Genomic DNA, 23,235 nt, shown 5'->3' with positions numbered 1-23,235 from the left:
TGGGAGAAAAGGATATGAGAACAATGGAAAGATGTTTGGAAAGCTCCACAAATTCGTCTGGGATAGAGTAGCGTTTATCCTGCGAGCACGTGATGCATCTTTCTTGACGTGTGTATTAAACTCCCAATGATTTATCTCTGCTAGAAGCTCACAGACACGATTTCACTGTAATGGCGAATGAGTAACTGCCGATATAGAGATCAGCATTTACGTTCGTTACGTTTGCGATTTTCCAGGCAGTTAAGGTTTATCGAGCACGATAGAATGTCTTATAAAGTATGGGCTAAAAAAAGCAGCAGTATTCACTTAGCTCCGGCCCGGTACGGATCCATGCAAAGAACGAGCAAGCATACTAGCACCTATTAGAATCCAAAATAGATCAATAGGCAATGAATTCGCAGAACTTTCAGTAAGGTGGAAAGCTGCGATATCGAGTAATTGGATTCGTGATGAAAGTATAGCGCGAAGGACAAAGACACTAAAGCACTCGTGTCGTACTTCTTGTTGTCCTCATCCCTCGCCCTACCCGCATTGCACCTTGTCGCGACATTTAAACCAACCAAGTGTTCACCGCGCAAAAATTTAAGCTGTCCTCATTGTTGGTCACAGGCATCAAATCCGCTAAAGTGAAACAAAATAAAAATGTCTTCTGTTTGCGTATAACGGCAGAACTCAGAAAATTATGCGTACTGTCGTGCATTGAAGGAAATGCGGATTGATTTCGACTAGTGCGCCTTTTCAGCCTGCTCCGATTTCTCACTGCATGTTGGGTAGCGCCTAGCCTGTCGCGATGCTTGTTTGTTTGTTTTGTGAGGTTTAACGTCCCAAAGCGACTCAGGCTATGAGAGACGCTGTAGTGGAGGACTCCGGAAATTTAGACCACCTTGGGCTCTTTAACGTCCACTGACATCGCACAGCACAGGGACACCGTGCTTTTCGCCTCCATCGAAAAGCGGCCGCCAAGGCCGGGATTCGATCCCGCGTCCTTGGGAACAGTAGTCGAGCGCCGTAACCACTGTGCGGCGGCCAGGAAAATTGTATGCGTTCAGTGACCACGAATTTAACCGGGCCCCGCCGTGGTGGTGCAGCGGTTATAGGGCGCTCGACTACTGTGCCCAAAGATGCGGGATCGAATCTCGGCCTCGGGGGCCGCTTTTCGATGGAGGTGAAAAGCAAGGCGCCCGTGTGTTGTGCGATGTTATTGCACGTTAAAGAACCCCAGGTGGTCGAAATTTCCAGAGTCCTCGCTTTGGGACATAAAACCCCACAAACTAACTAAGAATTTGACCGGATTTGTAAGAACAGTTAAACAAACGTTTTGACCCTAGCGTCTGCGAACATTAAGTGAAGATGGTGCAAAACGAAAACGATTATTAGTGCTCTCGCTTATTCCAAGCTAGAAACCTCAATACGATACATTTCTCTCGTCATAACACACCACTGGGTGCTATGAGCTTTGCGACGCCATTGTCTGTCGGTCAGAGCATCTGAAATATATTTTGTTTTTCTTAAGCGTTTACTTTTGTCTTGCTCGCCGAAAAAAAAAAAAAAAACAGTGCGCGCGTCCGTGTAAATGCGCACGTGCTGTCTCTTGCAACCAGGGGCGCGTGAATACCCAAGCCGTGACACGACACGGATGACGCACTAACTGCAGAAATATCTATATACATGCGCGCCCAGACGCTGCCTGCAAGAAAACAGCCCCAGCAACACGGCGTGGCGGAAACGCAGAAGCTACGCGAGTATTTTCGCTCGCAGGAATACCTCTTGTTATGGCAGCTCTTGACCGCCGCGGGATGGAGACAGACCAGAGCCCCCGACCGAACCCACTCTTCCAAAGCACCGTCGAGCGGCGCTGCTGCTCCTGACAGGGAGCGCCATCTCTGACAGAAAAATAGAAACTGGGGATAAACGCGGCGGCACCACCTAGGCATCCCGTGCAAGTTTTCTCCTTTCGCTCGCTCGCTTCTGCGCACGTGCAGACGTCTCGCGCTGCTTTGTCGCGCGGGCACTCACTGGACGCCGCCGGCTCGCTCGCTGCCTTCACGGCGTGCGCCGTGCGCTTTCTCTCGCAAGAGCACGCGCATTGACGCGCCCCCGCAGGCGCACCGCGACATGCAACCCGCGTTCCGTCTTGATTGGGCAACCTGACGCGTACTTCCATGAAGGATACTTTAATATAAGTGGGAAACTTTTTATTCACGTCTGCACTGTAGAGCAGACGACAGACGGGGATGAGTAAATATTGATTGTGAATGCGTCCCATGTTAGCAAAAAGGTAGGAATGCATCCGAGGTAAGTCCGCTATGTGATTATATTGTCGTACATAATATCTTTAAAAACTGCTAAAGTATCATCAGTACTGTGGAATAAAGTGGCCCGCTCGTTGACCATCGTTTTGGCCTGTAGCATGCGATCTATATACGGATTTGTTTTTTTTTTTATTATTACGACGCTAGCAAAGGAAATTTCGCAGTAAAAGAATAAGTATATAGTTCGAAGGAGGTGTTTCATCAAAGACAAGAACGCTAGCAATCTCATAAGCACATGCGTGCTCCGTGCGCTACACGCGATGTAACCGGCTCGCTGGCTCGGAAGGCAGGTGAAATCCAAGCTTGTACTACACAGTGTTTTATTTCGGTTCTTATTAAATGGTTGTGCTTCATTTATAATATTTGGTTTGCACTCACGAACCTTGTGACGCGAATGGGATGCTCCGTGCGAGTAGTGTTAGTCGAGCCATAGCTAGGATCATTTTTGTACTGCACTTCCGACATATCTTCGTTAATAATAATAATAATAATAATAATAATAATAATAATAATAATAATAATAATAATAATAATAATAATAATAATTGGTTCACTTATTGGCCAATTTGCGAAAATCTGTAAAAGCGACTCAGCAAGGCATGCTTTCCAACGCCGCCCCCAACCCCGAAAAAAAAGGGCCTCGTTCCTAGATATTTTCTTGGTCAATCTAAAAATGAAAAGGCAGCTGTGGGCACTTAGGGCACATTCACACATCTGTCTCGATTGCGGAAGTCACATCTGTTGATTTGGTTGCTCTCAGAGCACTCACAAAGCAGGGAGAGAGCACAAAAAATCGGCAAAGCTAGACACGCGGGGAGCGACGAGCAGGATAATCTTCCATCCTCTTCACTTTTTATGCATGGTGTTTAACCACTGTACTTTTTTGATGGCTCTCCAAGCCGTCTTTGTCAACTGTCAACATTTCTGAGTTTACGAAGAAAGGGAAAATTTGCTCTTTTCGTTTCCACAAAGAACGCGAGACTTCTCAGAACGCTGTCATGATGTTGGAAAACAGGTCTTGCGGACACGCTTCCACAGGAATCTGCAAAGTTTCACACGTGAGCCTCGAATTTTGGTGCGTCGCCTACTATTGTGGCTTCCCATGACACAATGCTACTTAGTACATCCGTTCCGCATCAGCGGAAGCGTTTTTGTATCGCCAAATAACCGCCTGACGCAACGCGATCGCCGCGCGTGCACAGGAATCTAGCGGAGCGTCTGCTCCGGCGAAGCCCCATCGTTTCACATTTCGCCACCACGCCAGGAATGCGGCGCTGCCGTCGCGCGGCGAAACTTGAGCGCTGTCATGATGTTGGAAAACAGGTCTTGCGGACACGCTTCCACAGGAATCTGCAAAGTTTCACACGTGAGCCTCGAATTTTGGTGCGTCGCCTACTATTGTGGCTTCCCATGACACAATGCTACTTAGTACATCCGTTCCGCATCAGCGGAAGCGTTTTTGTATCGCCAAATAACCGCCTGACGCAACGCGATCGCCGCGCGTGCACAGGAATCTAGCGGAGCGTCTGCTCCGGCGAAGCCCCATCGTTTCACATTTCGCCACCACGCCAGGAATGCGGCGCTGCCGTCGCGCGGCGAAACTTGAGCTTGGGCTCCGCGGAGAAGGCCAAGAAACGCGCGCGACAGCCTCGCGTGATGAATGAATGAATGAATGAATGAATGAATGAATGAATGAATGAATGAATGAATGAATGAATGAATTTGCATTACATGTTACCTCACTAATACTAATGAGTGGAAAAGTAGGGAGGGCTGGTCTGGAGTAGCCTGACAGTTCAAACAAATTTCAGTGGCTTCTTTTGTCTATAGTTCCTTGAGATGTGTAGTCGTCCTACCTGTACTGGTACCCAACTTAAAGCCAAAGGAGGGAGGGAGGGAGGCGAATTTGCTGGAGGTGAACACACTGCAGCGGCACTATTGATATCAACAGTGCACTGCGCCGCCTCGGCTCGTCACACGTGCTGGCGCAGGCTGCGAGGAACCGCGCGCAGAGTAGAATCAGTTAAAACCTGCCTACTCGCTTCGTCCGCGTCGTGCTCCATTTGATTCGTAGGGGACTAAGGAGGACAACCTCTACAACACGACTTGGTGCGTTTGTGACAACTGCGAAGGAAGGCAGCCTGCGAGGAGGAGGCACATGAAGAGCGAAAACACCGGACGGCCTTCACTCGGAGGGCACTCGAGGAAGTGTATAAATAGAAATGAAATAATGAAAATAGTACAAGCAATGCAAAGGAGCCAGCGATAATCAAGTGACGGCAGGTCTGATGGACTATAGGGCGGAGGAGAGGTATCGAATTATGGAAAAGTTTGCAACGTTTCGTGATCTCAACTTCATACTAGAAACCTGTAAGAATACCAGTCTGATAATTAAACCCACCCTAAAGATAAGTTCAAACACGGAATATTGCAGACCGTTTACCTTACTTTCTCTACTACAAGGTATTTTATTTATTTATTCAGGTTGCCTCAGAGGCTCCAAGCGTTGCAGTATTGTGTGAGGAGGAGGGGGGGGGGGATTACTTAAATAGGGGAAATAACAGGAGCATGAATGACATTATTATACAATGCTGATTTACTTTCAGTACTCATTTAACAGTAAGAACATAACTACACAATGCTAACCGACTGTTAGTACTCATCATAAAACAATAAGAACATTATTATAAAATAAATATTGACGCCTCAGTAATTAGAAAAAATGGCTGTTATTTTGGTCCTAAAAGAAGCTGTATCACGAATATTGACGATGTGCTCCGGAAGACTCATTTACAAATGTAGCTGTTAAAGGAATCAATACAATTTACCCTCTGTGACGACAAGTAAATAAATAAATGAATAAACCAGGTCTAGCTTTCCGGAAAGGCTATTCAACATATAAGACTTCCCTACGTGATTAGTCAGGTGATAAATGTTGATATCGCAAAGAGTCGTATAATAACCGTCACTAACTACAAGAATGTCTACTCTGCTCAAAAGCAACTTCATAATATCCCGAATCCCGAATAATAACCCATTCCCGAGTCATCACCGCTCTCTCTGCAAGTTTAATTAGACAAAATATCGATTATGTCGAAAAAGAAACAAAAGAGAAGACTGCTTCGTACACACATCTTCCCGAATGTTCGCAGTCCCAAAGCCAAATGACGGTCGTGCAGAAGAAAGACGATCGCGATAACAAATAAACGAACTTTTTTCTCTTTTTTTTTTCTTTTTTAATTTTATTATCTTAAAGACCCCTTCCGGGGTATTACATAAGCGTATATAAACAAGCGCAATGAAGTCTCTTCTCACCGAATAAGGCACAGGATCGAGGTCGTTATCTCTTGGAACTGTGATATGCAACGGCGATATTGACGTTGTCGCAATTCAATTCGCAGATGACCCGTGCATATTGGCTCAGTTGCAGTTGAGTGCAACCGCTGGCGCTTCCTTTCGAAAGGGGTCGATTTTTAATCAGGAGTTCCACAGTCCGCATTCCCCCTCTCTCTATGTTGCTGCCTCCTCACGCACGATGAGGAACAGCTCTTTTGGATCTGCCCCCGCAAGACGCAATCACTGAATTTCACGGACAGTAAAACATCGTTTTATGTGTCTTGCGAGCAAGAGAACCTCCAGTGGTTAACGTTGAGGGTATCTCTTGCTAAGCCACGCTAGATGCAAGCAAAACATGGACATTTTCTAGCATTTAGCTGTTCTTTTTTTCGTGCGCGCGCGCGCGCGCGCGTGTGTGTGTGTGTGTGTGTGTGTGTGTGTGTGCGTGCGTGCGTGCGTGCGTGTGTGTGCGTGCGTGTGTGTGTGTGTGTGTGTGTGTGTGTGTGTGTGTGTGTGTGTGTGTGTGTGTGTGTGTGTGTGTGTGTGTGTGTGTGTGTGTGTGTGTGTGTGTGTGTGTGTGTGTGTGTGTGTGTGTGTGTGTGTGTGTGTGTGTGTGTGTGTGTGTGTGTGTGTGTGTGAGTGAGAGAGAGAGAGAGAGAGAGAGACACATGGCACACCCGACTTCCCTACGAATTTCAGGTGGTGGAGGTGGTGGCGGTGATATCGTAACGAAACTTTCGAAACGTTGACGGCACGACGGCTCCGTCCCATCGAAGGGGACCAGTTGGTGTAGATTTACGGCATTAGTTAAATTTATTTATTTATTTAAAATGAGGCAGAACATTAGTTAAATCAAAATGAACTGATACAGATTAAACAACAAACTCAAATTAAACAACAAATCAGTCAGTGATACGCAAACATCTTCCGAGCAGGGGCGAGCAGCATCTCGGATGGTTGCCTTTCCTATTCCACTTGACGCGCAAAACCCCTCTGAAATCAAGTTTGCTCAGGATTCTAGAGGCACTTTTTGTGATCAATCGGAAAGGCGCTTATCGGAGCCAATGAGAAGATTTTCTTTAAAACTGAGGGACCAGTAGGACGCCGGTGCCCACTAGGTTGTTTACTCGAGATAACCGCGTAAATTCCAAAAAGACGCGACGCATTTCCGTTTGGTACGCAAATACATCAACCGAAACAGGAGGAAAGCCAACACACAGTCGGTACAAAAACAATGCTTCGTCCGCGCTCTCTGCCGTCGCTACCCATTGCTGGGGCATCGGGTCCGTACGCGGCGCTGTCCAGAGAACACCATTATCCAGAGCGATAAATTACCGCGTCCACAATCCCACCGGGGTCCGTATGTTAACTGGCCCCGTTTGACGGTTGGGACGCGAGCTTCCAAGAACTCGCCTTATCCGCAGCCCACTACCCGTTTCACGAACGGCGTCGATCGCAAAATACCCTCTCAAAAAAAAGTCAAAGGAGACGCTACGCGCTCCGGCGTGTGAAACAGGGGGAGAAAGCAACAGCCATGCCGCGCAGGCAAGAAAACGGACCGCTCCTCGACTGTGGGCCAGAAAAATTGGCGCGCGAAATCCGCGTAGCTGGCTATGCGACAATATTACTGTAGCCATAACGACACTTGTTGGGTATCAGGTGCTGCATTTGGAGTATATAGTATATCCCGTATTGGACAGGGCCAATTGGATATCATGGCAGGGGCCTTTGTCTACCTGCAGCGTGCATAGATGGATATCGACAACGATGATGGTAATAGCACATTAAAATGCGTGAACGCGTCGTCACCCGGTGGTGCAAGGATAGTGCATCAGCAGGCTAGCAACGCCAAGGAGAGAAAGGGAAATCTATACGGAAACAAAACAAAACAAAAACCTCGGAGGTAATAGTGCGAAAGCACTAGCGCGGCCGCGTTTTTACTAATTGCATATCATTAACTATCTCGTCACTGATTATGCTGCCACTAAATACCTATTACTAATCATCTTATCATTAATTGTTATCACTAGTAATAATTATCATTTTATCAATGCTTTTGTTATCATCAATAACTGCTATTAATGACATCACCGATGATGACGTCATATCTGGCGACAGACTCTGATGACAGATTTTGCGGACGCAATAAGCCTGTAAGGCTGTCGCCTTAACAATGGCAGCGTCGAACATGGGCACGCCTTAACCATCAGTCGCAATTCGCAACCGTGTAACCACATATGTGTTTCAGAGTCACCAGCCTTATATAGACAGCGGAAGAGGAGACTGGAAGCTGAAGCTGTTAAATGTGCCCAACATTCGTGGCGGAAGACGAAAGACGTGCTTCCAGGAACCGGTGCACTGGCATCGCCACACGTCATCCGCTTGGCTTGAAAGACACGACGGGGGGAGGACGTTGACACGATCGAAGAGAAGGCGACAGACACGTTGCCATTAGTAAGACAAATGACGATGCTGATAAACGCGGAGACTCGAGCAAAGTAAGTTTCCAATAAATGAACCGTATGTACGCGCACGCACGCACGCAAGCATGCTCGTGCACGAAAAGGAACTGTAGCGACAAGTTGCATTAATAAGACGACTTCTACGCGAAAAGAATTCGTCGTAATGAGACGATTCATACACAGTCCAAGTGCGTGCCACTCATAACGGACGTTTGAACCTCAACAATTCGAGCATAGCGATAAAATTTTCTTTTCATATATACTTTTTTGTTTGCTCATCACAAGAGTGCACCCCAGCGGGACTGCTCGGGTGTATAGTAAGTAAATCGTACGCGTTTCTCCGCTCCGGTTCGTCTCGCCGACGCTGTCACGCGGGCTCGGCAGCGGTCCGCTGAGAGCCCGCGGCGTCGTCCCGGCTGAAAAATGGATTCTAGCGCCAACGGCGCATCGCGCAGCGTCTTCGAAGGAATCAAGGCTGCGCTCTGGCCGATGGAGATCCACGGCGTCGGGATGGCGCCAGCCACTTTCAATGGGGGCCCCTTGTTGGCGCGCGCGATGGAAGGGCGCGCGCTTTATCGCTGCTCTCAGCCGCCGCCGCCGAGGAACGCGGGCTCCGGTTTCGCGCGCCTCGGCTATCATCGGCCGCTCGGACAGCGCCGAGCATCCAGAGGGCCCCGCCTGTGACGAACGCTGGGCTAGCTGCGTGGGCTAGGGGACGCGCCAACTATGTGTGCCCGTGGTTAAAAGGAATGCCAACGACAGCATGCCGCGGAAGAGCCAATCTGCATGCACTCGCCGACTTGGCCGAAACGCTAGTCTACCCGAAATGTTATACTTGAATATTTCTTTTCCGCAGAGCGCAGAATCCGCTCACACTCACTACGTTATTTACGATCGTTGGTACGGTTACAGCAACAACCTGCTACGCTCAGCGGTCGCGAGTTTGTAAGAAGAACGAACTCACGCTCTCCGACTTCGCCCATATCAGAAAATAAACGTTTTTCACTCACTCGCTCACTGGCAGCATCTGTCTCGTTGCTTTCACACACTGCTTCTTTATATTTTTTATGGCTTTGAACGGAACCGTCCCTGCGATGTAGCAGCCCGAAGTGTACGTGTCGTGCCGGAACAATACGAAAACACCACGCCGATGTTCAGTACAGTCGTGACCATTGTCCCGGCATGCCTTTTTGTACAACTTTTTGTGAGGTAACTCTAGAATATTGCAAGGTGCTCCTATCTAAATGTTAAACGGAATGGCCTGAATTGCGCCACAAAAACCTTTCTTTTGAAGTTTGTCACTCGCTAGCACCGAAATATAAAACCAATTGCGAACATTTTCAATTTGGAACAATATTAGCCAAAAACTGCGATTCTCCGGACAGGAGATCAGCGGATACGAGAAAAAAAAAAAAAAAACTACGCGTAAACAAACTCCCGTTGAAAAATGCGCTTCCATACATCTCAAATAAAACTGATGTCCAAGAAAGCTGGACTTGATTGGACTAATGGGGCGTCCAAATTTTTCTGGCGCCTGCCGGCCCACGGGTTCAATCTCTCAGTCAGCATGCCAACCCTTCACCCGACATTAAGAGGGAGTCACAATTCTTTCAAGCGACGAATCACCGATTAAAGGAATTGTTCGTTAAATAGTGGCAGGAAAACGAAAAGGAAAAGAAAGAAGAGCTATAGTATAAGGAACGCATTTTCTAAACAATGCATTTCGAATAGATAGGTTGATTGGTTGGTTGGTTTGTGGGGTTTAACGTCCCAAAGCGACTCAGGCTATGAGAGACGCTGTAGTGGAAGACTGGAAATTTCGACCACCTGGGGTTCTTTGACGGGCACTGACATCGCACAGCACACGGACGCCTTGCTTTTCGCCTCCATCGAAAAGCGGCCGCCGAGGCCGGGATTCGATCCCGCATCCTTGGGAACAGTAGTCGAGCGCCGTAACCACTGCCCCCCCCCCCCCCCCCCCCCCCTGCGGGGGCGAATAGATAGAACAAGGTCAAAGACTACATGTACTTCTTCCATCCCAGCAGCCGACAGACAGGTGTGCCGCGACCATGAGAACAAGGGAACGTAAATACGATATTCATGTACCAGTACGATGATTCGATATCCCACACTGGTGCCGCGGGCGGTGGCTTCAAGGTGAGCTGAGAGACAATAGGTGCACCAACCGCCGTGGGAGCATCGTAGTTACAGGAGACGCGTGGTCTGAGCAATACGAGAACGGGCTCCGGCCGCACGTACAGCGGCCGTGGGAACACGTTCTTGCAAAGAGTGACCGTGACAGCGAAGCACCTGAAGCTTTGAAAGAGATGCTCTAACCAGAGCCGCACCTTTCACTACGACGCCCACGTCTGACCGTGTCGTCTTGCACACGGCATACATGACACGGAGGGGAGCATCTCAGTGTCTAAATAAGCGGCCTGAAAGCTGCTCGGTGATAGTTGTCCATCGCGGGTGTGTCTCGGTTAGACTGTTGATATATTCTACAACGGCACCCGACTGAAGAGCGTTCTCCATAAATGCCATCCAATGGTTTGTCTCTTGCATTTCGCCGCCGCGGAAAAAACGCGCAATGTCGATGAAATCATGCACCAACTAGCCCCCCAGACGGTATTATTCGGTTCTGTATAACAAGTCATCTAGTTTCAGCGTGAGGTATACCTTTCTGAGCACGTGAAGAATTTTGCTTATGACGGTGGGCCCGAATTATCAGGACGCGTGAAATATAACTATGCTAACATAACATTATATATATATATATATATATATATATATACATATAATATTCTCTACCGTGAAAACTCTGAGACTGACGAACTAATCGAAGGTCGCATTTAAGTCTGTGACTTTGGGTCTCTAGTCTGTAATATAATTATTTGATGCACGATGTAATTACATGTTATTGTAGTAATAGTAATCATAATAATAAATTGAAATCCAGTGTCGCCGCTTTTAGAAGCGGGGTCGACTGATATGAACCACAGGGAAATTTGAGGGCGCCGAATCTTCAAAGGCACTTTGAGGTCGCCCGATTGACATATCCAAAACAACATCCCTAAACGGGATCTTCAATAATCGAGAGCTTCGTTATTGTCAAAACGTCGTTACACCAATTAATTTCTGGATGCTAGAAGTCCGTTATTCAGTCTGACGTTTGAAGCGGCATTCATTTCTGTTTAGGTGAAGGAGCGACCGAGAACAAGCATAAAGAAAAAGAATGGAAATAAGGGTGCCACGCGGGAGAGAAGGGCGCGGCGTGGAGCCCTCCTAGCTGTTTGCTCTGCAATGGGATACACGTGTTTCAGCGTCTCGGGCACCGTGCCGCGGCTCGCCGACGCATGTCACTGCCCCGGTGACAAACCGGCATCGCTAAATTGACGTTTGGGGCCGACCCCAGTGGCAGCATCTTTTCGGACAGAGACACCACCGGGGTGCGCTCCCGACAAGTGTCACGTGTGTCACGCAGTGCTCCCCCGATGGACGCACCATGCACCGGGACACGCGCTTCGACGCCCTGGCAGCTTTTTCCTCCGCTCTCCCCGGAGGGAACAAGCACGGACGATTCACGGCGCGGTGTATTCACTGTAAATAAGGCGGCCCGAGAGCGACACAGCTGTGCGCGGACACCCTGCAGAGCCGACAAAAGGCACCGCATCGTCTTCGTTCTTGTCGCACTATCGGGGGAGGAAGTTTGGTATGGGAGGTTGTAACGCCCACCCGAGCTACTTTACTAAGGAGACAAATCACTCGGTGATCACAGTGGTGTCTTGCGAAAAGATTGCTGGTCTTAACATCTTTGGTGCGTCATTAGAAATCTTCGGATCAATAAAGTGTTCATGCGAGCGGGCACTCCATCAGCGGAACTCCTGGTGACGAGCCGGACACAAGGAGCGGAAGAGTGAGCTGCCTCGTTGCGGCACTTCATGCTTCACTTTCTTGCTCACTGCACACACAGAGTGGCAAACCGGAGCAGATTCGATATATTTTACAAGGGCAACGACAATGTGTCTGCCAGACGCGGCTATATGCTATATTTTGATGTGCCGTAATTTCAAGCGTTGAAATCATGTGCTGCAAACTGTGCATGCTGCAAAACTGTGCACTGAGTCAATCATGAGCTGGAAACAGTTACGAAAGGAAAAACGACCAGAGCACGAAAATTTGGTCGCGCCTTAGTCGCTACTCACAAGATGCATAGTGAATTATAAACTGCACATTGTAGACTGCGACAAATTTTTAATGTTATCCGCTGCTACCGTATCATCTGTTCAGGGAGACTGATTAAGAAGCTATAGATAATCTGGCACACGAATGGAATGGCATATGAACGCGCTAATACATTGACTTGCTTAGTCACGGTGGCGCTGAAATAAAACGGCAAGCTTGGTTTACCTGAATTCACGAATATCACGCGACTTTAAGCTAACACTTTACACATGAGCGAGCACTTCGTGCAAATTCATGCCTGCTGAAAGAATTGGCAACAGCCCTGCCGGGTGGTCTTCCATCATCGCTCGCAAATGGTTCGTATTCTTCAGGTATTTAACACTCTCCTTTAGCTTCACCAGAGGCCAGAAGTATTTATGCATATATCAAAACTCGATTTAAGACTTGACTCCCGATTTAATGAAGATATCCCGATTCCCCCCTCAGACACCCATATATGATTCAATGCTTTGAATAACTCGAAATAACGAAAGCAGTTTCTTAATTTGTTCCGATTTAACAACCCCCCTCTTCTTATTTTTTGTACGAAAAATGAAGGCGTAAAAATGCTAATTTTTGGTCTGTTTTGTAGACAATGTCCAAAAGATTGTTGACTGCGAAACAAATGTAACATCGTGAAGCGCCTTCGTCCCGCTTTTACCAAACTGCGCGCGGCAAAACGAGATTTATAATTTTGAACTGAACTCACCAGATTACAGGTGAAGTGCTGGATGCGTTTTACGTGCTGCGGCACTTTGCCAGAAGACACGAGGGAGCGAAAAACATTGTGGACGCACTTCGAACGTATGAGGAACCCGTGCGGTTGTCGCTTACAAAGCGCTCGCAGGCGAAAGCCACTAATTTGCCATCATGCAAGCTAAGACTATAAGACAAAGACATTGCTGGGAGATAAATTTGTAGTCTCCTGGGTCTCTCCTTGTTAAGGTAATAATTATTGCTGTTTCTTTTCATATGCTCTAGTGGTGTCGTTTGTTTCCGCAGGCCGCAATTTCATTTTCGGCACAATTACGCTTTGCTAATATGACGCCACGGTATACCTTTCTGGATATATGACCGAATGTATCGAATTAGGCAAACGAGAAAGACCTCTCTATTTAGCGAAATTTCCAATTTAACGAAATAATTCAGGTTCGCCTCAATTTCGTTAAATAGATTTAAGTGTACGCGGTGACGTCTGACAACGAGAAAGAGGTTAGCATAAGGTAACGCTTCTATCCTTATCCCTGTTGCATTCACGAATGTAATTCAGTTTATTTTATTATAAAAATAGCCTGAAGCCATCCCATCGATGGAGTTGCAAACGGGCTACCATGCAACGTGAACTACTGCGTACTCTCATTTGATACAGTACAGGTAATTCATAAAGAAAAATGTAGCAGTAGCAAAACGCACTTTTTGACCCTGGACTATCTGGTCAGGGGAACATCTTGTTCAAGCCTATTTTATCCCATTAGCTACTTAATTGTTTTAATTGGCTTTCTACATTTATGACGTATATTAATCCCTATAGAATGAAACTAAGTAGCCCGCCAACTGAATTCGCCGCACGCGTTTCCTACAAGGCCCAAGGTACACCTACTATAATGCATATACACCTACCAGTTCCTTGCGGCGCACGTCGTCGGGAGATCCGAGCGGCGTGAGCTGCGGCTGCGGGTGCTGCTGGTGCTGTTGTTGCTGCTGCTGGTGCAGGGTGAGCGCAGCGTGTGCCGCCTGTAGGTCTGCCTTGAAGCATGCCTGGTGAGCCGCATTCGGCGGCCCCTGCAGCAAGTCCATGAGGTAAGCGATGTACGAGGTGGCCAGCCGCAGCGTCTTGATCTTGGACAGCTTGGTGTCGGCGGGAACGTTCGGGATGCACTCTCGCAGCTCGGCGAACGCGTTGTTGATGCTCTGCGTGCGGCGTCGCTCCTTGCGGTTGGCGGTCACCCTCCGCTTGACCCCGCGCGCCGGCGGGGCGCTGCAGGGCGGGTGAGGCGAGGCCCAGGGCTCCTCAGAGCCCGACCTCGCGGGTCCGCCGGCCGAGTACGAGCACGCCGGCACGCCGCCGCTCAAGTCGCCGGCCGCCGTTGCCTGGTCCCCCAGAAGCCAGCCCAGGTACTCGGCTCCCGGAGGACCGCCCGCGTAGTACGCGCCGTACAGGGGCTCGGGCGCCGCGAAGGCCGCGGCCGAAGGAGGAAAGCCGCCCACCAGGCTCATGTCTCTGTGTACGAGGCGGCCTTCTCTGTACGCTGTGTCCTGGGGCTTGATTGTTGCGTAAGGGCGGTCACTTAGCGTCCTTCTATTTCAACGTCCTTTGCCTTCGGGATCCTTCGATGAACACGCTGAATTTTTGGCTATCTTGCTGCGCGCTGACTAACACGAAACACCAGGCGCGGCTTCCATTGTCCTAGACACGACTTGAGATGAATACGCTTGATGCACTTTGGCTGCTGTTTATATTGGCCAGCGGAATATGTGCCACTTTGCGGGAGTCCTAATACAAGTGTCACGAATCGCGAATGATAAATTCGATATTTAGTGGGAGACTGGAAGCACGAAACTATATAGCTGCCGTTGCACACGTAGCTCAGTCGGCGGTCGTGAATTCCTTTTTGGCTTCCAAGTATTCAGCTTGAATGAAATATTGAATCCCAGCAGGTATTCTTAGCCCACGTCACGGAACACGCACTAAGGGCAGGACCCTGCACAGTGTTGTGACGAATAGTTCGAGCCTTGGGAGCTAGGTGATTATGTCGCTCTCCACTAATAATAGATCAATCGATACATTTGTAGCGCGGTTACTTCTGATACCAGAAAAATATCGATGACTTGCCAAATAAAAGGACTGCTAATACTTTAGTTATATCCGTTGTTCCGGGTATCTGTAGATAACCTGCATTTTCTTTCGCGATGATCACGAGTGTTTCATTTATGAGTATTCCGCGTAGATTTTTTTAGTGATGCCAGAGAAATAAAATTTCGAATAGGCCCTGTTTTCTAGCCCGTCTTCAAACAGATGACTTGTAAAAATAATCAGTCGCAAGTTGCCGCCACCTTCTCTTTTACGAACGGTCCTTAATCTAAAAGCCGCGCACACTGGTGTCTGGAAGAGCAATCTCCTCAACCGCAGCTGTGGATCGGGTGCCACGAACGCACGAGGCCCGTTCGGGGTCCCTCTCTATGCCAAAAGGAAAGCTCCGAGGAGTTCTCTTTCAAGGCGTTTTGTTATGTGGTTTCGACGCAACCTGCCGCAATAAATAGCGAGGCCGTTAGCCTATAATGTGCGCCGCAGACCCTATGCGCGCTACCATCGAACACAACCTTCAATCACTCCAATTGCCTGAGGCTCGCGAAGTTGAAATGATGCGGTTGGATCAGCCCTGCGGCGACGGCACGTCTCTTCAGTTCAGGGTGGTTAGCGAGAATTGCACAAAGTTCGAAAGTCTTCGGCAATCTTCGATTTACAGGACAGACGGTTCCTCGAGTCGCCTTTCACGGGATGACTGCACCCAACTATTGCACGTGCACTCGCCTTGAACGGTATTCTCGAGGGAAGCCCATGGTTCTTGCTCCGTCTTCATGAGGACGTGGCTACGGGTGCTGTGTTCTCGCACGCTCCGGATCCAACCGGTGTAGACAGACACGTGGGATCAAGAGGAAGCTTGGCCGTCATTCACGTCATCGGGCCGCGACAGTCCGGTGCTCGGGCATCGCGTGGCCGGACTGCGCTTCAACTGCGGCGGTCCGCCATGCGCCCCACGGAGGCCGCAGAGGCGGGCAGCTGCCTGGCCCCGCCCGCGCGCCCCTCTCTCTCGCTCGAGGACGCCCCTCACCGCTGCCAGCGCCGGAGCACCCCGACAAGCACCACCGATGGGTGCACCGACGACCTAGCGGTCCTGCGCACTCAAAGGGGCTGCCTTTGCACCTTTATGATAATACGTACGCCGACTCCTTTCTGTTCTTTTTTCTTTTAATCTCATGTGTATGCGAGCTTCGAAGCCGGTGTACAGCTTTTCGTTGTTTTACTGCTCCGAGTCATTACGACGCAAAGGGGCGGGAGGCGTGCTGAAGGCAGTGGTCTGTGCGTTCCAACTGCCTCTCGTGAGCGCGCTGACAGTGAGCTCTGCATTGAATGTTCTTCAGAGTTCTGCCACTAAACTCTGCAGAGCCGAAATGAGTTCTTGTCCAACGCTCAAAGAAATGTCATTACTGTGGGTCGAAATAGGCCGCACTGACAAGCAGTGTAGCTTCGGTGCGTAGACATTAGGTAATAAACATTCGATCTAACTTTAGGCCCCTTCGTTCTTTCGCAGAGGAAGGACGCTGAAACTCGCTGGAAACGTGACAGCATTAACAACTGTATTTTTTATTTTTTTTTTGTTATAAGATCTATCGGCTACGTAGAAGCACATTCGTCGCTTGGAAAATAAACGATGGCCAGCCTTCAAACTGTTGCTAACTAGCAATAAGTACCAGTGCTGCAGTACAGATCTGAGTCGACAAACTGATGCTCGGTTAAGCAGTGTAGCGACAAGTTACACTTTCGAGGGAATTTCAGAATTAGCGCGTAAATAGAGAGATCTCCCGTGTTCTTGAGAGGCGTCTCCACGAAAACATGGCTTAAAGCAAACTTGCGTAAGTAGGCCTCCGGTATTAGCTGTGACTGAACAAGGATGTAACTTAATTCACTTCATTTTGCATCACTTGTATATCGTCATTATACTCCATTTGCAAAGTTTTGGTAAATTATCTCACAAAACTGGGCTTCGTGTTCTGAGACGCCGTCTTGAGCTTTCCTAAAGCATACAGCCTTTTTCAAAGATTTAGAGATAATGATTAAAACCTGGTGGTGCCCTCAAAAACCATTGGGCAGGTCTCTTCCTTCTAAAATATTTCCCAACTATACATATATTATGGTGAGGCTACCCCCCCCCCCCAAAAAAAAAAAAAAAAAAATTAATGTGCCTCTGCCCATGCCACTAACTATACAATCACAAAGGTGCTTTTGGCAACGAGGTGCTGTTTGCCATTAAACCCGCGGTACACCAAAGCCACATTGTCAGTCTGTCAAATCTGCACTCGAAACCTGACTTCACAACAGACGATCTTGCGAACTTCAAGGTCTGCAGGTTGGTTGTACTATATATTTTGTTTCTAATATGAAGTAGATATTTTTGCACTTCAACACATTTAAGCTACGAGCAGGCAGAATTATGAGCACATATACTTAGCTATAAGAAGTTGACGCTAAACACGAGGCAGTAAGGTTAAACCAATAAATTCGAACAGCCCACGGTTACATATTTACGTCACGTCACTCATAAGTTATAACGGAGGGAATGGCACAGGGCGCGAACAAGGAATCAGTAAGCTCTCCAGGCACGCGAACTAAGATGAGGCATACAGACAAACAAGGAATTCTGAGCCAGGAATCCCGGACGCGGCCACCCGTGTCGGCCGTGCCTGGAAAGAGACGGCACTTAAAAAAAGTGATCGTATGAAGACAGCGCAAGTAAGGCCACGGGGCGAACCGTCGGCCGTTTCCTTGCACGAAAGGAAAAAATAAAAAGAAGAGAATAGACGGGGAAAAAAACAAAGGGGGGGGGGGGGGGGCACAGCGGCGGTCAACTGCACAGTCGGTACCCGAACGCGCGCCGAGACTACAGACTCGAAGGCGACGACAGCATCGCGTAGCATGCATGGCACCCAAACACTCCAGACAGACAGACAGGCTTGCGGTCTCGGCTTAACAAAAAACGAACCGAGCCAATCACTACAGCAACCGTCGCCTCTCCGCTGTCTCTCCGTTCCTTTATTTCTCTTCCAGGAGCGTCCCGTGGTGCGGACGTACGGAGGGCCGGAAAATTGACCGGGGTTCGGGTTTCTTCTGTCGCGACGTGTCGTGAAAGCCCACGGGCTCTCAGCGAACTGCGGGTCCGGCCGTTTCAACGAGAGCAAGTAGCCAAGAAGGCGTCATGCTACGCAGCACTCGCACTGACAGACGGTGCGCTATCTGAGTGGCGCGCCGCCTAAACAGTGCTGCCACTGCTCCCGAAAAAGAGGGAGCGGAGGGAGGACCTCCCTTCGTCCTGGCTGTAGTATTTTACCCACCGGCTGAGTTATTGCTTTCCTGGGAGAAGAGACACAAGACGAATGCAGCCCTGGGCCAACGCCGGTGGCACCGGACGCTTTCTTTGGTTCGTGCGAGCCCGCGCACCATCACCGAGTCCCCTTCGCCGACTTTCATCTTTTTTTCTGTTACTTTTGGGTTCGAAATACGTCGCGTGCCATGCAATAACTATAGTGATGGATCCAGTGGTGAAATATCGATGAGACTGTGACCTGGCAGCAAGGTCTCGTTGAGGCAACAACTATGGAGAACACACACACAAAAGATATATGTATTTGTTTTGTTCTCTAGCCAACCACGAAAACACTATGGACCGTGAAATGAAGCAGGAAACGCATCGTCCATAAAAAAAAAAAAAAAAAAAAAAAAAAAAAAAGAACTTAAACACGAGTAGCCGTTTTGAATGCAGCGAATCTGGCCCGCTGTATATACACACGCCCGTTTATTCCTTCAGAGTATAGCTCCCGCCCAGCGGTCGAACCGTGTCGCCGTAGGTGCCGTTACCGGTGTAACGGAGCGAAAGTGTGCTACGAGCCACAAAAGATGCACGATCCAAAGAGTAATTCTCAGAAGAAGCGAAAGAAGAGCCGCGAGCTGCGGCCCCTCGTTCCGTGGCTCTTCTTTCTCTCCTTCCGAGAGAGAAATTCTTGGCTCGTGAGAAAACAACTGCGCATGGATGCATACGTACAAGCATCTCTTATTGCCTCAATCTGTCTCAAAAACGCTCGAATAGCTATACACTCAAATTTCACATACTCAGCAGGGCATGTAGTGCGAAGAGAGGATAACCGATGGTCGAAACTATACCAAAGGAAGGAAAGCATAGCAAGGGGCGGCAGAAAGTCAGGTGGGCGGTGAGGTTACGAAGTTCTCAGGGGTCAAGTGGATGCAGCTAGCAGAGGACCGGGTCAATTCGAGGGAAATCCCTTTGCCCTGCAGTGCGTATAGTCCGGCTGATGATGATGATGATGTACCTGTATGGGCAGACAGCTGGGTGCCGGACGCGACGCATGATGGCCGAATTATTGACGCATCGGGACACAAAGCTGCATGCTCCGCATTCCTTTGCCGGCCAAAGTTCGAGTCCCGCTCGGGGATGAAGGTCTTCTTTCTGCTCGATACCGTTGCCATGCCAACGATGATGACGCTCCGGTTGGCTTTCCTCCAGCCTCTATTGGAGGGATTGACGCTGCAGGTATTGGACTCGCCGTGCACTGGTATATGTCGACGTTTCCTGTATATCTTGTGCAGTCTTTTGAAGGCAACAACGTCGAAAGGAAAACGAGCTATTTGGCATGTACGCCTATGGGCGCCGGGTATGTCGTACTCACAAACGCATAGGAATATAAACGACTTTGCATATAACGCTACAAAACACCGGTACTCCGATTCAGCATTAATGCGCGGTCGAGAATTTGTCGTCAAGCGAATAACAAAGTTTTCGAGGCTTTCAAGATATAATGCTGAAATTTGCGCCATGCATCGATTGGAGAAGCGAGTGAAAACGTGCATTGGCGATATCTCACCTTCACTGACGCAATAGCAAATATATCAAAAATATAACTGGTACTTAATTAGCTATACCGAGACTTAAAAGAAGGTCGATAAAGGTGTAGTTATCACATCATTTATAATACTTTTGCGTGTTTTTGTTGCTTCTCCGTGAGAAACGCGTCATGTGTAGTTACTTATTATAGTTGCGTATACGTGCCGCTACTTCGGCTGCACACATTGCTTCGGAAACCGTCGTCTGGACACTTGAAATTTGGCAATTAATGACATTCCGCGCACTCGGTGACAGCAGGTACAATGCAGTGGAGGAACTAAATTCTGTACAAAGCAACTGCAAACCAGCATGGCGTGTTTTGCAATGTTATACTGAAATGGCATAACATGGCTTCGTTAGATATATCTAACGAATTAGTCCTCCCTCTTATTTACGCCGCTTTCTATAGAAAGCGGTGTAAATAAGAGGGAGGACTAATTTGGCAGTAAATTAGCGATCGGTCTGCGTACTTTGCTATATAGGGCAGGAGAAAGACAAGGAACGATGAAAGAAAAATGAGGTTTGGTGGTCACGATGACGGCGCATATAATAGAATATACACGGGCAGCAAATGTTCTCCCCGGGATCTGAAATGACGCCACTAGCTGCTCTGACCACAGAATGATCGGGACGGCCGCCGCATCTCTCATCCATAATTTTCACCCCCAGTCCGAAATAGCAATTTCCGATATGATGCCTCCCTGCCTTTCCTCTTCATCTTTCTCCTCCTCCTCCTCCGATATGACGCGTTAGCTTGATCAGCTTGCACGTAAACCATGATCTCACGTATAATGAAGGCAAACATGCTATTAGAATGTGACGTATTCTTGGTAGCTTCGCAGTGCAATGAATGGCAACCGCACGTCAAGGTTATCTGTTGTCTGCAGATCTAAATACTTGATTATCATCCGCATAGTGGTCGTCAGCCGAGTACTGTTTCGTGCCGGGAAAAAGCAGCTTCAAAGCATCAGAAATCGGATTGCAACACCATACAGTCATAAAATAAAATGGTAAATACAATGATACGGATCACATTGATGAAGGGCGCATTTTTTTCCCCACTTAAACGATTCCGTGAGGCCTCTTATAGCCGCATGCTTAACCGTGTACGTAACGAAGTGCACAACCAAAAGATGCGCGAATTGGCGTGGAAACAGCAAGTTCTCTTATACACCTGCTCGAAAGGTTAATTGCCGCTCACTTGTTATTTATTGTTACCGTTTCCCATAAATGCTCGGTTGTTGAGATGCCTTCATTTGCTGCCGGGTCTACATCCAATAGTCTATACGCATGGATAAGCTATACTGCGTTCAATTCAACGCAAAGTCAGCCTCCGGAACTTTTATTCGATACCTCCATCCCCTGTTTTTTTTTATTTTTTCTCGCTAATACGACGAGCTTCGCTCGTCGCCTTTTCTCGTACACATACGAGGTCCTTTGGTTCTTTGCACTTGTTCCCTCCTGCAGACAGCTTGGCCCTTGTCGGTGGCGGCAAAGGCATATTTCACCACGGCATGATTTACGATGCCCGAGTGCGCGCATCAGGTTCGGCAAAGTCGCCTACAAGCCGGCTGCAGAGGGTCGCATGCAGTGACGAGACGAGGACTTCGCCCGGAAGAGCCCCCACGAGAGCGCCGCCGTTGTGCGACACGACGTCGTAAAAGGAAGCACGGAGACACATAAAAGTGGACGCGCCCACGAAGAAGCTAAAAGAAGACTGAAAACAAAACAAAACAAAACAAAAAAAAAAGACGAGAGAGAGAGAGAAAGCGCCGGCGAAGTGCTTATTCCCTACGCTTTCTTATCTTTACATATTTTGTCTTCCTATCTGTTCGCTTTATACTGCATTACGCGCGTTTTTATAGATGCAAAGCATCAAGCAAAACGGTGGAGCGTAAAAAGGTGGAACCAGCGAAGACAGATGCAGGACAAGGCAGAGGAGGGAGCACCGAACAAATTTGCGTTTAGACACGGGACGCAACCTGGCCTCGCACGTCCGAGTGACGCAATGGCAGTCCTTGAAGGACTGCCATTGTGCACGGTCCCTCGGTTTCAGCATGCCAGTATTGCCAGTAGGGGAAAATCAAACTTAAAGGAGAGCGTGAGCTGCTGGAAAAGTTTTTAATCAAAAAGAATAAGTAAGCATGCACAAGTGATCGATCAGTTGTTATCACCGAAAAAGAAAAAAAAAAGTTGCGTTTTTTCTTTGGTCAGCGGCCCTAGCTATACACTGTCCCTGCCTGCGAAGGAACAATATATGTTTATTATTTATTTTGGTTTATTCTTCGGAATAGACCAGTTGTAATTCCAGCGCTCCCTTGTCTTGCGTCTTTCTTCGACCAGCAATTATAGGCTCTTGAACGGTGGAGCGAAGTGGGGAAAAGGGGCATTTTGTAAACCGAGGCTATTGCCTCTCTTCAAGAGAACGAAATCTCGACTGCAGCACGCAATTTCGGGTCCCTTCATGTAGATATGCCTGGTGCATTAGTTAAGAACAAAGCTTCCATGGCGGGAAACTCAGAAAGGGGGAGAGATTTTCAAGCATGTTACACCTGACTACAGAGTGTAAATAACTCATAAATAAATAAACGAAATGTCCCCTCTCTGTTTATCGCAATCGTCGACATCGCCGAGTTACGACCACGTAAAGAACCACAGCATCACTTAATCGCAAAATAAAAATGTTCAAAATCAATCGCGATCACTCGACCACACTCGTGGCGTTGGTACCTTGGTTTGGCTCATACCGAATGCGTAAACTTTATTTCATCCTTTTTTTTTATTTGTTTTTTTAGTGCAGCGGTGCCAACTCGAAAACATACACAGCGTGTGCTGACTGATGTCATAGAAATTAAAACCAGCGAATTTAAGAAAGCCGGCCACTTTTAGGGAACCTGCAAAAGTAATTAACACAGACCGTCCAACAGAACAAGAAGAACCAAGGCGCATACCACGTTAACGCTCTGCACCGGCCGTCTTCGGAGCGATGCTGCATTCACGGTTTCCCACGCCTGACGATTCTTTCAGGCAGCCACACAGTGAAGCCGAAGGTTACGATACCTGAAGCATGGAACTGATCTTGTCCGCTCAGTCTTTCGGGGAATAAGTAAAAGCTCGGCATGAACATTTATAATTTTCTTCCGACCGAGCGCACCGTGCTCAAATTCGAGAGCCTATTCATTTGCCGCACCCAAGAAGAAGAAGAAGAAGAAGAAGAAAAAAAAA

At 48.3% G+C, this 23,235-nt stretch overlaps 1 protein-coding gene across 3 annotated transcripts in view; it reads right to left on the bottom strand.

Moving 5' to 3' along the window:
* The window catches only part of LOC146191768 (heart- and neural crest derivatives-expressed protein 2-like), a 32,956-nt gene extending 9,834 nt beyond the window's left edge, over positions 1–23,122 (bottom strand). The window contains exon 1 of one of the 3 annotated variants that reach the window (XR_014706701.1): positions 22,962–23,122. Coding sequence is in view for 2 of the 3 variants with exons in the window: in XM_084602279.1 (XP_084458405.1) it covers positions 13,935–14,551 (617 nt within the window). In the remaining variant the exon portion in view is untranslated. Of the gene's footprint in view, positions 1–13,934; positions 14,552–22,961 lie in introns of those variants that run through there. The other 2 variants (XM_084602279.1, XM_084602278.1) reach the window with 2 other exon arrangements.
* Between the last annotated feature and the right edge of the window lie 113 nt (positions 23,123–23,235).

Source organism: Amblyomma maculatum, chromosome 4 (assembly GCF_055883805.1).
Source record: "Amblyomma maculatum isolate TAMU_Amacu chromosome 4, ASM5588380v1, whole genome shotgun sequence".
In the NCBI taxonomy this organism is placed as follows: Eukaryota; Metazoa; Arthropoda; class Arachnida; order Ixodida; family Ixodidae; genus Amblyomma; species Amblyomma maculatum.
The sequence above is the reverse complement of the archived record's forward strand: the minus strand, read 5'-3'. Positions and strand labels throughout refer to the sequence as shown.